The sequence below is a fragment of the Zonotrichia leucophrys genome, chromosome 20 (genome assembly GCF_028769735.1).
Source record: "Zonotrichia leucophrys gambelii isolate GWCS_2022_RI chromosome 20, RI_Zleu_2.0, whole genome shotgun sequence".
Lineage (NCBI taxonomy): Eukaryota > Metazoa > Chordata > Aves > Passeriformes > Passerellidae > Zonotrichia > Zonotrichia leucophrys.
In genome coordinates this window covers 14,305,324-14,322,394 of record NC_088189.1, presented here as the reverse complement: position 1 = coordinate 14,322,394, position 17,071 = coordinate 14,305,324, and the positions used below count along the sequence as shown (strand labels likewise).

The 17,071-nt window shown below is 52.9% G+C and overlaps 1 protein-coding gene across 10 annotated transcripts in view; it reads right to left on the bottom strand.

Moving 5' to 3' along the window:
- Window positions 1-12,551, bottom strand: part of CHD6 (chromodomain helicase DNA binding protein 6) — a 101,432-nt gene extending 88,881 nt beyond the window's left edge. For 5 of the 10 annotated variants that reach the window (XM_064730003.1, XM_064730010.1, XM_064730011.1 and 2 more), the window contains exon 1: window positions 12,288-12,550. Coding sequence is in view for 1 of the 10 variants with exons in the window: in XM_064730007.1 (XP_064586077.1) it covers window positions 11,158-11,160 (3 nt within the window). In the remaining 9 variants the exon portion in view is untranslated. Of the gene's footprint in view, window positions 1-11,157; window positions 11,385-12,287 lie in introns of those variants that run through there. The other 5 variants (XM_064730004.1, XM_064730006.1, XM_064730013.1 and 2 more) reach the window with 3 other exon arrangements.
- Between the last annotated feature and the right edge of the window lie 4,520 nt (window positions 12,552-17,071).

Below are 17,071 nucleotides of genomic sequence, written 5' to 3'. Positions count from 1 at the left end.
CAAGAGAAAAGCAGCAGCAGCGATGCAGGGGGCTGTGGAGTCTGCAAGCTCACTGCGAGGCAGCACAGCACACATTCTCCTTCCCAAACAGAGGCTGCGGAGAAGCAGCTTCCCAGCCCTGCTCACACAGCTGCAGAAAACAAGACTCCCTCAGCAACCCATCAGGAGAGGCTTCGCCAAGCAGCCGAGTGGTCTTCATGTCAGAGCTGCCATACTGCTCCACGGCACCATGGGGGAACAGGGCACAGGCCCACACTCCTAAGCAGGACACACAGCACGATGAAGGAAACAAGGGGGGAAAGGAGAGAACACAGAGGTCCAAATAACCCAAAGTAAGGGAGCAAATATGCATCAGGCAGGTACACATGTCCAGGACAGACAGAGCATCACACCAACAGCCAGCCCCAAGGGACACAGCCATGCTGCAACCAATTTTCTGTATTCAAAATATTCTCATCTTTAAAAAAAGAAGGTGGGGGGGAATGAACTATGTTCTCTGTGGAGCGAGGGGAGCCCAGAGATCTGCTGATAAGGACAGCAAAAGCACATGGCAAACCTGCAGTACCTTCCCAAGACACCCAGCTCTGCCACCCCACAGGTGAAGAGGCAACAAGACTTTGACAGACAGGCAATAAATAAATCACCACAACCTCCTTGCCACTTGCTCCCTTGGAAAAGGAATATGGTGATGCCGCACAGCATTCCCCTCCAGAAAGCCTGTTCAACACCAACACTCTGCTCCAAGCCCTCAGCCCTACAGCTACAGCCACGTCAGAGACCCAGGGAGACACCTGGGCTCGTGCCATTGCCTGTCCACACAGGATGCTCTGCTGGCACCCAACAAGCAAGAGTGCACATGCAGGCTGGATACAGCCCCCGGTAATGCAGCTTCAGTCAGCTGCATTTCATGACTCTCATGACAAGCTCACGTGGCAGCACCAGCAATAGCTCCTTTTTGGAGGGTTTTCCAATGCAGCTTCTAATCCAAGACCGTAACCACAGTGACCTTCAGCAGCTGCACTGTGCCAGGGGACTGAGCACCGAGGGCTCACTCAGAGTCCAGTGAACACAGCAGTGAGCAGGGAGAAACAGCACAAGGGAAAAGAAAGCAGCAGAACAGCTGAAACCCCTTCAGTTTGTTCAGTGAAGGCACGTCATGAACACAAAGCCTTGCCTGGCCATTCGACATGCACACAAAGGGAAGCACTCTGGCTTGCTGCTAGAGAGAGGGAAACCACATCTGAGCTCACCAGGAAATGTATGTCCCTCATCATCTTCATGAACAGTCCAAAATGAGGGGACACACTACTCCCATGTGGCACAGGCCTTGCAAGGTGGCTGTCTGCAGAGCAGGGATGCACCCAGTGTCAGCTGTACCCCCTTCCCCATCATGGGGATGCACCCAGTGTCAGCTGTGTGCTCTTTCCCACGTCATCATCCTGCTACCCTGGTATGCAGGAGCGAGACAGGTTTCTCAAACCTACTGTGTCTGTTGCCTTCTGATCTGCTGGCCAAGAGTCTGACTCCAAACAGTTGTTCATAAGCCTCAGGCAGTGTATTTTATTCCTCAACATCAGCAAGGCAAAAAAACCCAGAGGAAAACCAAACCAAATCCCTACAATGCAGTACCTATGCAGCCAAGAGAGAAAGGAGACAGGCCAAGCTTGCCCAGACTCGTAGCTGGCACCCAGCAGGCTGGACTTCCACAGGGACAGAGATCTGACCACCCTCAGTGCCAAGAAGCATGATTTCATGTGCAAGGGTGCACTAGTGTGCAAGAACATGTGCAGCACTCCTGCACACACAGGGGTCCCAGTGGCTCCCTGCACAGCAGTATCCCACCAGCACGATTCATGTGCCTTGTAAAGTGCATCCCCAGCTCAAGCTCCTGACCCATCAGCAAAGCCCACTGCATGTCACTGATGCAGCACTTTCCAGACCTCTGCTACCCACTACACACAAATATGGTCCAGTGTGGCATCCAATCCAGGCCACCACACAGCTCAAATTAACTGCCCAGTCTGCCAAATCTTAACAAGCCATTCTTCCATCACCAGTGGCAAATTTTCCTTCCACTTTATTCACCAGCCCCAGCATGCTGACCAGCAAGCCAACAGGAAAGGACACGAGTGGAGTGTCCAGGGAACAGAGAGTGACAGTGGCCATAAAGCCTTCCCACCTCATCCATCACACTCCCAGCACCTATTTTCCTACTTTAAAATGAACAAAGCGCAGTATCTGTATCCACATGCCACAGGAGTGCCAAGCTCCAGAAACCAATAAAGCCTATGGCCAAGTGTCACTTCACAGCATCCTGCACAACTGTCCCACCCCACTGACCCTGGTGCAGGCCACAAGCAGCCAGCTCACAACCCTCTCCTGGCCTCTGCGAGTCAGAAGCTCACAGCAGCTCAACACAGTGGCATGACCAGCCTGCTGGCAACCAAAAAGATGCCTGGTGGGCAACTCCTCCTAGCCCGGGATGGTCCACCCAATCTGCTCCTTCACAAGGCAGAGGGCCTTGCATGCCAAGGCAGCATGCTTGTGTGCTTCAGCTACCAAGGAGGCTCTGGAAAGCCTCTGTCAGAGTGACAACACAACTGTAGCTACATTTTAGATGGAAATGGGCAAAGAAGCTCTGAGGACACGGTCTCAGTGCTGGAAGCAGGCTCTCTTCCCCGAAGTGCCTGGCTGTTACCCCTGGGTAGACAGAGAATTGTAGGCTTGGCTCCTGCTGGCTTCCTGGACCAGCAGTCATGAGGAGCCAGATTTCCCAGCAGTGTAAGGAAAAAGCCTCTGATGAATTACTGGGCTCAAGGGAGCACAGGGGTTACTGTCAGCTGCTTCAAAGGCCTCTTGCATCAGGGCAAAACATCCAGCTGCTCTCCAGCTACCAGGAGGGATATAGATGTTTCAGCAAAAACCAGCGGCCTGTGCGCTCTGCACATTTTCCTGCTGCCTTTTATGTCTTACACACAAGTGTCCAAAGCTTCACTTAGCTGTCCAAGTCCATCTCCAAGGTCATTGTCCCTACAAAGAAGCCACTAGGCACATAATTTAACCGTTATTAGTAAGAAAGGTTTACAAAAGCCAGCCTTGACAGCTAGCCAATACAAAGAACGTTTTATAAGGTTTGAGAGCTTTACACCAAACTCATACTATCCCAAGGTAGATGGCCAAAAAATGAGATGGCATTCTTAAAAGTACAGATCTTCTCTTGCTGTTAACATCCTGCACAGCAAACTCCAGCTGTCAGAAAACAGCTTTGTCACACTGCCAACAGCTCCTCAGAGGCAATCCTAACCCTATGTGCCTCTATTTTCTAATGCTAGAACAGAGACAAAAAATCAACATTGACATCGGGGAGAGAAAAGTGAACACATGCAATGCACCTCAAGACTTGGCTCTGGACACATCTGACACCCCGATCAGATTTTGTGCTGAGAAGGCACAGCAACACTGGCCACAGCTCCATAGTGATGGAGATCCCACTGCAGAGTCCAGTCATGCTGAAAATCATTTCTTGAGGAATTTCCCTCAGACTTCAGGAAAGTCTGCTCCAATTGAAGCTCCCTGCCACAGATCTCCACAGTGGATAAGTCTTACCTTGCAAGTCATTCACCTGATGTCCCCACATCCCTGTTTGCTCCTGTTATCTGCTGGCTAAGGTATTCCCCAATGTTCTTCTGCTATAACCGTCGTAGAGAAAAAAGGTGAAAGAAAAAGTTGGTGCCCTCCTGCCAACCTCCTGCTGCATCTAACAAGCAGCCCACAGGAATGTGCCCAAGGAAAAACATCCAAGGAACCGAATGAAGCATGGCCAAGTACCAGCAGCTGGGCCACAGGAAAAGAGTTAGCATTTCAAACATTTCCAGACCCTCACAACAGGATGGACACCTCTGCTTTGCAAATGCCTCGTCTGTGCACAGGTGGCAGTGGCAAGGGGTGTACAGTGCCTGAAGGGAGCTCAAGGCCAGCCTTGCTTTGCCTACCACGGCCACATCTCAGACCACAGCTCATGAGCACAGGCCTTGAAGGCTGACCCCAAGGTTCATCTTAGTGTGTGAAAAGTGAGCAGCTCTTCTTTGGACCAGGCAGCACTTTATCCTGGTCCTAGGGATCTCAAAAACAGGTGATAAAGGAAGCTCAGCTTGGTCTGTGCTCTCACACACAGTGAAGGCTGGGGACATAGATGGGATCCCCAGGAGCAGAAGGACATTTTGCTACACTGCTCATTCCCCAAGCACAGGACAGCTCCAACACCACTTACAGAGGCTGCTTGACTGATGCTGCCCTGTTGGAGAAGAGCTCCGGCACCCACACACGCTGCACCTGTCCTGCTAGTGTTGCAAACCCAGGCCACCCACGCCAGGGCAGGGCAGTGGGCTGGCTGGCAGACCCCTGCCTGCAGCAAGGCCAGGTACTGGGGGAGCCAAGCTGTTCCTCAGCACCCAGAAAGACAGCATCCTAAATAACCACAGTCAGAGTTTTTGTATGCTGCAGGGAGGTCCCACAGTTCATGGCATCTGTTCTGCCTGCACATCCTAACAAAATCTAGCAAACCTCATTCCAAAATAGCAACAGACAAAATCTGCTGTTGTCCAGGCCTAAGAAAGTACTTTGAGAGAATAGTCTCCAGAGTTCAGATGCCATCTGTAATGAGACATTCATCTCAATCATCTCTGCTTCCTTGCATTTGTCTTTTACACCATCCCAAGAAAGACTGAAGTATGGGAGGCTGAGAGTAGTGCCAAAGAGAAATTCTTCAATTCCTCTTGTGCAAATGCTTGGGATTCAGGGATGCCAGCTCTTCAGCTATAGACAATGCTTTAATACACTTGACTAGCCCTTTTAAATGGTGAGCACACAGAGGCCTGCCCAGACACACTGCAAGTAAAACACTACTAAAAGCACATGTGGAGAGGTAGCCCCTTCTTGCCTCAGCTCATAAAGCCCTTCAGTCAGAGACCAGCTCGGAACAGTGAAGAGAGCATCAACCTTGCCAGGCTGGAGAGCCACAGCTGCACGAGCAGGGAACACATGGGCAGGAGGGCTTCCTGCCAGAGGATGCCTTGCCACTGTCACGAACACTGACTGCAAAGTCCCATCTTTGCAGAGTCCCTTTTCCCAAACAGAACTGGAACCCAGGGCACACCAAGCTTCTTCCAACATCACAATGGCAGAGCTGCTGTGGATCTCTCCTGGACTCAAGCTGCATTCATTCAGGCCACAGATACAGCAGATGCCCTGGACACTCCTGGCCAACCAGCACCACTGTCATAGGGTCAGCCAGAAAGCAAGCAAGCACATGGCATCAGCTGCATCAAGCTACCAAGAAACTCTTGTCCCTGTTTGCCTGGCAGGTCTGTAGACATCAGTCTCCTCTGACATGCAGCAACACAGAAGCCAGGTTAGCAAACCCTGGACAGAGCAGGAGAACACAGTTCCCACAGGCCACGTCTTAGCCTACTCTTACTGCACATACCGGTCCCAAGGCCAAACCAAAATGGTTTCCACATCTTCTCTCCCTCTGTACTTGGATAAGCCATTCATATTCCGAACCCTTTCTTCAGCAGGCATCTCTGGAGGAACAATCATGCAACAGGGTCCAGAAACCCATTTCTGCTCTATGTCTGTTCCTGCTTCCAGCTAAGGGGAACAGAAAGAGCAGGAAATAGAGCTGGATCCAGGAAAGGGTTTAAGAATATTGTCCTCAGCCCTAATGCCCTGCTCCACTCAGCAGAGCATCCAATGGAGAGCCTATCTAGAAACTGGAAAGCAGTATCTGCAGATAACCACATTTCCACACACAGCATGCCCTGTCAGATGTGGGCACAGCTTTACCTATTCAAACACATAGGTGCTACAGCCTGCAGAGTCACACCTCAATTCACCTGAATTGAAATTACAACTACCAAAGCCTCAAGGAGCCTGTGCCCACAGTGATACACTCCTTCCTTTGCCTTTGGGATTCAGGACTCAAAGCACAGTGTGGGACTGGCCTAACTCCAAACCAACAATTTTATTCTCTGACAGAAACTCTCACCCTCCTGAGCAAGGAGGTGGAGAAGTCCCTGTGACCGGCCCACAAATCTGCAATCACAAACCTCAGCACCTTGACAGAAAGCACAAGCCTTGCTTCAGCCAGCCTGCCCGCACCATCACTGCTGCAAACAGAGCACAGCCTCTGCTGCTGCGGCGGAGGAGAGAAACCTGCTTTTATGTATGCACCAAAGTGCATGCTGGGAAAGGCTCGGATACTCTGGTGAGGGGCACCCTGCAGGGACTGAGAAAGAGCACTGAGAAACAGGGCTGTGCCTGCCCTAAAGCAACAAGCACAGAAGCATACAAACAGGAGCAATGGGCTGTGCATTCGCACACCCCACTGCACTCCTTCCGAGGCTAAGCAAGCACAGTGCACAGCAAGGATGCACCAGGCATTTAACTAAGTCATCAAAAATGGCTCTTGTTGGATCCTCAATTAACAGACATTGAACACTTAAACTTCATCTAAAGTATATTCTAAGTTCAACCAAAGCAGATGAAAGACTGAGGGCTAAAAGTGCTCTGTGCATAAGACCTAGAGAACTCAAGGCAGTGGCTCACATAAAAATAGCAGCTTTCACAGCACATCTATAGCAAAGCACTAATGTTTATTCTTGTATCTAGGACTAATTTTAATTCTGCCTCAATGCACACATATAACAAGGCATTAATGTTTCTTAAAGAACCAATATTTCACTTACCTATATATCAAAGAAGTGGAACCCCCTGCAACTTTGCAGCACCCTCGTTCCTGCCTGTAGCTAATTGTAAGTGCTGGAATTCACTTTCCAAGGCAGCCATACATTGTAAGTTGAAGTGCAAAATGAAACCATGTCCACAAAACAAATACCTATTTCCAGTGCAATACAGAGGGAGCACAACTCCCTTTCTATTGGAGTTGTTAGTTGCAACCACTCTGTAGCAGTTCTTCAATTCGGTAAAGTCCTGCTTCTGCCTTCAAAGAAATGCCAGTGAGGTATCTCCTGGGGGAAGAGGTGAGGATCTTACATCCCAGGGAGTTTTAACACTAAAGGCAGTAGGTTCCTCACACAGGTCCACTGACAGCCACGGGGACACAGCTTTCCCCCAGCCTTCCCCACCAGGCTTTTGGCTGGGGTCTCCCACACATGCCTATTGCCCTCCCCACATATTTTCCTGCGCCAGAGCTCTCAGGCTGTAATTCAAACAAGTAATTCAGGACAACATCAGATAGTGAATGAAATAGCCTTGCCCATCCACTGCCTACCTGTCCCTCCCTTGCAACAGCAGGCACGTTATAACAGGACATGCAGCCAGCTCAGGGGCCTGGAGTAACACCAGACTGACCCCTGATAGAGTCTCCTACTCTACTGCAAAGCAGGGCTCCACAGATCCCACACTTTTATACAAACATTTAGAAAATACTCTGAAAATTGACACTGCCAAGCATAACTTTTCCCTGCTTTCAGCACAGTCACCCCTAAAGGAAACAATGAATTACCTGCATTTCAACCCAGAATTCCCTTCAAAATTGAGCCAAATGGCAGAGGGAACTAGACATGTGCCTGAAGCTTCAGAAGAGATCTAAACTTAATCTTACCAGGAAAAACACAAACCAGAAAATTCCCAAACACCATAGTAAAACAAACCATCCCAAAACAACCAACATAGAATTTTGGAAAAGGTGAGCCTGCAGAAGGCATGCTGTACCTCAGAGGGCAGACATTCATAATCATGAAGCAGCATCCCTCAAGGGGAAACCAGGGCTGGAAAATATGATGGGCACCCCATGGCCAAGGCACATCTCACCCTCACAGTAACACCCGCACTCCCTGAGCCATACCCAACACGCCTCTGCACATTTCCAGTGCCCACACGAAAAGCTAAGAGGGACTGGGACTTGGTTCCCATGCTTCTCATTTTCTTTTCTGGACTGAAAGAGTGTTTTGCTCCTATTAGAGCAGGATTTATACTCACTACAGGCTGAGAACGCCTTGGAGACAACAGGCTGCAGTACAGAAACAGCATGCACCCCTTCACCTCAAGGCAGCATTTCCTCCACAGAGAGAAGGTCCTCACACAAAGGATGTGCCAAAAGCTTGGTGTGTGACCCCCCCCACCTGATGCCAACACAACCCAGCACTTCTCTAAGCACTGGGCCCAAGGGCAGCACAGAGCAGGAGTTCTACACTCAGGCATAAACTCTCCCAGCTTTTAGCTGACTTCCAAAACAGCCAGTTGTACTCAGGCGTTCCCTAGAGCATAGTCATAACCCTTCCCCAGATATCTGCCAGGGACTGGTCTTAAATATTAAAGCCCAGCCAGAGGGTCTCAGGTATACTCTAATTCTTAGGCTGACTGGACACATCCAACATAACAATGCTAAAAATTATTAGCCACATATTGGTGGATTGCTAGGCTGCATCCCAGATTTTCCCATATAAGGGAAAGTTGAAGGCATTGTCCTATCACATGGAAAACATATTACACCAGCCCGAGATACTACAAACAAAATCAGAATCTCCTTGTGCCACAAGCTGACACACAGAGAACCACATTTTTCCCTTTTTGCTGCCAGATTGGTCAGCTTTGCCCAGCTCTGTTATTTCCCCAGGGGCTGGTGCCGGATGATCACTGGAGGCTGGGACAGGCACTGCCCAGTGCGGCACTCACAGAAGGTGCTGCACAGGGCACATCGCTTCCTTAGAGGATTTTGGTCCCACCACTACCACGTTTGGCAACACAGGCACTGACATCTCTCCCACAGTCAATGGTAATTCTGTTTTCATGGGTTTTAGGGTGCTGAGAACCCACCACACAAACCCTGCATGTCACTAACACTCTGCCACAGCAAACATTGCTGCCCCACTGCATACAGGCCCCTCCATCTGACCATCTTCTCTCCCCTTGACAGCACGTGTTGGCCTCCAAAAACCACTCTGCCTCTGCTTTCACAGACCAGGGAGGACCACCAACACCACAGGCTGACTCCACTGTCCCAAGCAAGAAAGTGGGGATGAGCAAGGAGAAATGCATCCACTGCTACTTGCAGGAGAAATGAAAAAAGCCCTTTTAAGTGCCCCAAGGCCCAGTGAGACATCCAACCACTGAGCTTGACATTGTCTCTTTAAGACAGCCTCAGAGCAGGCTCCCCACGCATGCCTGCTTTCCAGACCCAACACAGGAGTCTGCATTCCTGCACCAAGCACCGCTCTCAGCACAAGGCTGATCAGCTCTTCCCCCTTGGTGAGGGTAAGCTTCTCCTGCACACTGATGAGCATGATATCAGCTCTTATCTGTGCAAAGCCCAGACAGGGCAGGCCACCACAGCAAAACACAAAGGCCTGCTCTGGCAGCCTCTCAAAAAACATGTCTCACAAAGTCGCCCAGCTCACAAAAACAAGTTCACGTGCTTGTACAAAGCCCTCTTGAAACAACACAAACCACTACAGTGAAACTCTTTATATCATCCACATGTAGAAGTTTATGTGTTTGGAGAAACTCTTGATAAAATATTAAAGATCACTCAAGGAAGACTAGATCTTAAAAATTATTGTGATTACACTTTTGGGGTGTGGAGAGAGGGGGCAGAGATTTACTTCCAGCTGAAGAAATGCAATAAAAAGCAGACAGGAAAACTAGACACTCTTCTGAGAGCCTCATCCACCAAGCCACTAGAAATCAACAGGGCCCAAAGAGACCCACAGCACTGACTCCGGGGACTAACATTGGAACATCCAGGGCCAGCTGCTCAAAGACAAGCAGCATGGTACCCCTAAGGCCACCATGGACAACAACAGAGGAAGAGGTAAACTCAATCCATTAAAAAGGCATATACTACTAAACGAGACAGCAGCACTCAGCACAAAGTAACAAGGCCCCTGATAGCACCTTCCCCTAGAGATGTGCATTTTTCACAGCTGCAGCATGGATAAAGACTGCCAGAGCTGCCTTAGTGCCAGATTCACACAGGGCACCCATACTGGCCTGCAGAAAGGGGCTGCAGCTGCCTCCTCAGGGACAGGGCAGCCTGTGCTTCTGCTGGGAAGAATGAGAATAAAGGAACAGGCAGGAACAAACACCCATGCCTGCGGGGTGGGCTTCAGACTTCATCAAAGTGCAAACAAACCAAGATCACTCATTCTCAAAGTCCTCTCCTTGACTTCAGCTTTTGTTTGGAGAATAAAAACATGTACTTTAACTCTGCTGCACAAGGCACACACATACATTTTGACAAGATCCAGCTCTCCTAGTTACTGTGTTTTTCAGCCTGAAGCGCTTGAGGGGTAACATTCAATGAGCTTCACCCAATGCTGTCACATCTCTGCAGTGAAGGCAGTGCAGCAGCACGTCCAGCACCCCTGAAGGACCTGCAAGAGCAGGCAGCTGTACCAATTCAGAGACACAGGCTGAATTAACATTCCCAAAAACAAATTTCTACTTTGTAGTGGAAGAGGAAGCAATTTTCAGGAAAGGAACCCAGGAGCAGCCCTAAACCAAAACCAACCCAGCTCAAGGCCAAAAGCCTTGGGAGAGAAACAACCTATTTACTCCAGGAAGGTTGCTGTTATTGCTTCATCCTTCAATAGTTTGACCAAAACTACAATTTCTCTGCAAAGGAGCACAGCAGAGTTCCTGCATGAAGGAGGTAAACAAGAGACAAGGAGAGGCAAGACAGTACTTCTTCCCATGCCATCACCTGAACAGGGCCCACCAGCAACACTTCACAACAGAGAAAACACCCTCTGAGAACTCAGTGCTTCCTCTCCTCTGGCAACACTCTAATCCAACTGACCCCACAGCACTTAAAAAGATACTCTGCAAATGAGGGGGTCAGGGATAAACATCTAACAAGCTAACAGCATCTTTCTGCCCCCCAGGAGCCCCACGCCAGCGAGGCCAGTGCCACCAGAGGGGTGCTGGAGGCTTCTCCCCAGTCCCATCGGACACTACACAAGCACAGCCAACCATCTCCGTCCGTCTCCCCTCATTCTCCAATACCATCAATATTTGCTGCATTTCCTGAGCAGGACGTAAACAAGAAAATAGACTGGGCTTTTGGCTAGAAGCATCCGGACTCCCTGAGGAAACAAAGCAAGCATTTTTCATAGCAAAATTACCAAAATACTCTACCATATCAAAGGCCAGCAGCAGACCAGGCAGAACCAGCTCTGCATGTGCTGAGGCAGCCGGCCTGGACCCGCGGTCCCCGACTTCCCTGCGAGTTCAGTGCAGTTGTCAGCAGGCACGCTGACAATCAGGGGGAGACCCGCTCTCGGGCGGGTGCGGGCTCGCAGCAGTAACCCGAGCTGACGATTCTGCTTCCTCCTCCCGTATTTGCGTGCTTGTCTCTCACAGCCTTCATCCTACAAACCTCATCGACCAAGGCTAAAATCCACCTCCACCACCAGTGAACGCCACTGGTGAGCACAGGGGAGCCCCACGGCGCGGCCACCGACCCGCAGCGGGTGCGATGACTGCGGCGAGACGCGGCTCTCCCGTGACTGCGATGCCTCTGTTGTGACATGGCTGCGATGTCACAACCGATCCGCGTCTGCTCCGCGCGCAGCGGGACGGAACCGCGCTGACAGGGACGAGTCCGTGGCCCGGCGCGGCGGGAGCGGCCCTTCCACCGCATCCCCCCCGCGCCCCGGCCCGGCGGGACCCGGCAGCGGGCAGCCCGCACCCCGGGGCCTCCAGCGCGCAAAGGGACCCGCTTCCCCCCGACCGCCAAGTTTAAAGACTTAATTATTGATATTCCCGAGCACCGCGGCTGAGATGCCAAAAGGGAACTGCGCCCTGCGGGCGGGCTCCGATACCCCGCACCCGGGGGGGGCCGCTTCCCCCTCCCTGGCCGGGAGGAGCCTCGGCTCAGCACCATGGGGAGCCCGCCCCGCCTCCGCCCCCGGCCCCGCACTCCCCGGGACCCGCCGCCGCTGCCGGGGGCGCCCGGCCCCGCGCTGCCGGCCCAGCGCCGGCGAGGCCCGGTCGGGGGCGAACGGCAAGGCCGGCGAGACGGGCCGCGGCCCCCCCGCGCTGCCGCGGCCCGGGGGGCGGGGGAGGGCGGCGCGGAGGGACCCGGGGGCACCGCCGCCCCTCCCCGCGGCCGGAGCCATGACAGGGCCGGCGGCCGCCCCGGCCCCCGCCCGCTCCGCGGCCCGCGCCACCGCCGCCGCGTTCATTCATAGCGCCGCCCTGGCGCAGCCCCACCGCCGCGCCGGCCCCGCCAGGCGGGCGAACCCAAAGTTCGGGGCAGAACTTACCCAAAATGGCTCCGCAGCCGCCCCAACACAAACAGCTTTTATTTGGTGAAGTTTAGCCCAGCGCCCAGCAAGGACACCCTAACCTCGCTCGGGCCCGCCCCCGCAGCGAGCCCATTGGCTGCCCAGAGCCGCGCGCCGCCGCCCATTGGCCGGCCGGCCCGTCAGCCGCGCGGCGCTCGCGCCAAGCTTGGCTGCAGCGCGCCCGCCGCTCGCTCCATTGTGCTCCTGTTTGCACCGATGAGAGCGCGGCGCTGATTGGCCGCGCCGCCGCCCCCACGCGCCGCCGCCCCGCCCGCGTGCTCCACGTCCGCCGAGTGTTGCCCGGATGTGAACGGAACCCGCGCCCCGCCCCGGGACCCGCCCGTGCCCCACGGCGACCGCCCCGCCCCGCCCCGCCCCGCCCCGCCCCGCCCGGCCCGGCCCTGCTGCGCCTCTGCCTCTGGCCCGTCCCCGCAACGCGCTCCCTGCAGGCGCTGCCGCCCCGGCCCGCCGAAATCCTCGAGGTGCGAAGGCGCCCGCGGGCGGCCCCGCGTGGAAGAATAGCGCGGGAGCGGCCTCGGAGGCCTCAGGCCCGGAAGGAGGGAATGGCGCTCCCCAGAGGGGGCTCCGAGAGATGGGCTGGGAGCAGGCTCAGGGCTTGGGCTGGGTGACCCACCTCTCTAGGGAGAAGCTTGGCATGGAGCAACTGGCAGGGTTCGGGTCCAGCGCCAGTTAATGGTGAGCCAAGGCCGCCGAGGTGGGTTTCCCATTGGAATTCCTCTCAACCAGACTCCTTGGGATGCCCGTTCCTGGTCACACATTGTTGTGTGCAGTAGGCACAGCCCCTCCTTCACCTCAGCACCTGCAGCCGGACCAGCACTCTCGTTTTGGCGCCCGCACTGCCGTGCCTGCTGCTCTGTGTGGGAAGGTGGGAAAGCTGGGGAAGAGGAGCAGGGCTGGCTCCATCCTCCCTGCTGATGCAGAGGTGCTGTGGCACCAAAAGAAACACTGCTGAAGTTAATTAGCTCTGCTGAGACTCAGACTGATGAGCGCAGTACAGGGGAGTCCTCATGCAGCTGTACTGCTCGCCAGGCCCCTTGGGAAGCTGGCACAGCCCTGTGCTGAAGCCCTGGACTGTTCAGCCCCAGCTGGCACTGATGTCTGGTGCTGTCATGTGCCCTTTATGGTTCCTGGCTTTCCCCAGATGCTCTCCCCAGAGCTGTAGAGCTCTTCCACTGGTCGTGGAGATCCACTGGGTAACGCCACTGGGCAGTGCTGGTGTCCTCTGCATGCACCTGTCACTGCACACTTGCAGATTAAACACAGCCAAGGGATGTGGCTCCATCACAAAGCTACACCCACCCCATTCCTGGGCTCTTCCAAGTCCCCCACACAGGCCAGTATACTGTGCTCCTCCTGGTGAAGCAGGTCTTCCTTCTCCATAGCATTCCCCTTCATCGTTTCTTGCTTGCTTCAACCCACATCTGCACCCTCCATCCTTTCTCCTCCTTCAGTCTGGCTCCTTGCCCATGGATGGCACTGGTGGACGCTCCCGAGATCTCACATGTTCAAATTCTTTCTGCTTATAGAGGGCCAGCACATGTGAAATATTCCTCTCCAGTGCCTTCCCCTTTCCCTAGTCCTGCCTGCTCCTTCTCTAGCCACCAGCCTTGCCTATCCGTGCTGTGTTCATCCTGCACCAGGCAACCTTTGGCAAATCAACATCATCCTGTGCTGTATCTTTGCATTATCTCCAGAGCAGCACTTCAGCCTCAGAGTGAAGAATGCATGTTAACGTGGAATTAATTAGTACTTCATGACCAGGGAACCAAAACACCTTATTTGCTGATCAACCACTTTTTGCTCAGAGCCTCTCAAAATGTTTGGCTCATTGCTGTACAACTAAAATGGGCTGGCTGGAGGTCAGGGACCAATAAAGCAAGGCACAAATTCCCTTGCCAGATTCACATGATAAATATAATTTGGAAAGACATTGTTACAGAATTGCAAAAGTTTTGATGGAATGGGACCACAGGAGGTTATGCAAGGGGTTCCAGAGGTCCCTTCCAAGCCCTGCATTGATGATCAGCGCAAGATGAGATCAGCCATGGCTCTGCCTGCCTGAGCCACAGCACCTTCCATGGCCAGACATCCCCCCAGTGGCCTCTGTCAAGGCTACACCATCCCAACATTCCACCTTCACCTTTCAGGACTTCGTCGTTTGTGCTCCTTGATGTGTCACCAGGCGCCGCCAAGAAGGTTTTGAGTCCATCATCTTTGAAATTGCTTTATAGTACTTGTAGACTGCTGTTGGCTCAGGTCCTGCTACCTCTTCACCAGGAAAAAGCAGCCCAGCTCCTCCAGCTGTATTCAAGGGCCCCCCGTCCCCACCTTGGTTGTCCATCACTGATGTCTCTCTTGGCTTCTCCATTTTGTGGGTTCCAATACTGGACCAAAAAAAAGAAAAGAATGTATGATTTTATAACAGAAACTCATTTGCCAGTTCAGTCTTAATCCAGGCCATGTCTGTTTATTATTTACAGAGTGGGATTGCTGTGTTTTAGACAAGGTGATTTAGAGAACTCTTCCAGAGTCAGTAATTCATTGTGCTTGCAACCCCCACACAGGACTAAGGAATGTGCCCAATCTGTGGCCTTTCCCACCTAATCCCCTCACAAGGCCAGCATGAGCTTTGTTACTTCAGCATCCTTTGATGCCAGCACTAGACCGTCCCTCAGCCTCTCTGGAAAACAAGATTAAATCCTGAGTTTCACTGTTTCCAAATCCCCCTGGGCTCAGGTTGTAGCCCCTGTGAGCACAGCTGAGCAGAGCTGGGGTCAGGCATTACCTGGAGCACAGCATTGCTGCCAGCACCCATCATTGTAGACAGTCTTTGGGATAACTCTCTTCTGATTTGAAGTAATAATAATAGTAGTAGTAGTAGTAGTAATACAGTTTATCATTTACAAATAGGGACTGTGGTAGTCTTCCCTGGGAAAACTCCTCTGGGCTCAGGATACTTCCATACCTCACTGCTCAGATGGAACCTGCCTCCTTCCAGGGAGCTCAGCCAGTCCTGCACCAGCATGCATCCTTCCCTGCATCCTTACCAGCATCCCTACCTGCATCCTTACCTGCATCCCTACCTGCATCCCTACCTGCATCCTTCCCTGCATCCTTACCTTCATCCTTACCTGCATCCCTACCTGCATCCTTACCTGCATCCCTACCTGCATCCTTATCTGCATCCCTACCTGTATCCTTACCTGCATCCTTACCTGCATCCTTACCTGCATCCCTACCTGCATCCTTCCCTGCATCCTTACCTTCATCCTTACCTGCATCCCTACCTGCATCCTTACCTGCATCCCTACCTGCATCCTTATCTGCATCCTTACCTGCATCCTTACCTGCATCCCTACCTGTATCCTTACCTGCATCCTTACCTGCATCCTTACCTGCATCCCTACCTGCATCCTTCCCTGCATCCTTACCTGCATCCTTACCTGCATCCTTACCTGCATCCCTACCTGCATCCTTACCTGCATCCTTACCTGCATCCTTACCTGCATCCCTACCTGCATCCTTACCTGCATCCCTACCTGCATCCCTACCTGCATCCTTACCTGCATCCCTACCTGCGTCCTTACCTGCAGTGTGCCGTGTGGACACCACTGCCCACTGCATGCACAAAACATCCACTGTGGCCCTGATTTACAGGTTTCCCCCACCCTGAAAGAGAAACTCATTACTGTTATGTACTTCTCTTGAAACCAATGTTACCTGGAATCAGGAAAAGCAAAATGCAAACCAAGGTGGTTACTGCCAGCCTCAGCCATCCCCGGGTGGGTGGTTGTGGCCTGTGTCACATTCTCTGTGTCACTGGTGCAGGGACTCTGCTCTTGCAGCCCCTGCATGCAGCTCTGTGAGGAGCAGCAAGAGATGAGCTGCCACCAGGGGCAGGGGACCTCAAATGTCACATGCCACTCACAAATGTCACTGATTTTTTCAAGCTCAGATTTTGCAGTAGAAGGTGCTTTCTGCCCCCAGGAGCGCCGGGCTGAGAGGCAGCGCAGCTCTGTGCCTGCAGAGAGTGCCAAAGGTGCTGCAGGTCCTGGCCATGAGCCCCAGAGACCCAATCCCTGCTTGAGATGCGGAAGCAGCGTGCATTGCCCAGGAAACCTCTGGGCTGCAGCATTCTGGCCCAGCAGGTGCATGTGCCCAGCTGGCACTCGCAGGTCTGGGCAGCCCTCAGGCATCCACAAGCACAGTGCTGGGTGTGCCATCACAGGGACAGGCCCTGGCAGCTGCAGGGACAGCTTTGGCAGCAGAAAGGACAGAGTTCCTCGAGGCTGAAGAAATGCCAAGCGTTTCCAGGCTAGTCTCATTCTCTTACAGAGAGGGATGCTCCAGAGATGCCTGCAGACTGGGTTTCTACAAGGGCAGGCAGAATGCGTGGTGTCCCCTCTGAGTGATCTCCCACCCTGTGACACAAACCCAGGGAGATAAAGGTTTCTCTGTGGTGGCAGCAGCTCCCACTTGGGATCAGGACAGGTTTTGGAAGCTGGCTGAAGACACAATTAAAGAAGCAGCTAACTGCTGCTAGCCATAGGCACCTTGTGGTAGAGGGGTGCAGGGTTTTTCCAGCTCAGTTAATTAGTCTCAGCTGCTTATGTAGCAACCCCTGCCTTGTTGATCCTTCCATATATTTGCACATTTCAGAGCATCCTTCACTTACCCAGTTCTGGGGAGGCTGGTGAGTATCCAATGATTACCCGTGGTCTCCTACAAGCCAGTAGCTTTGT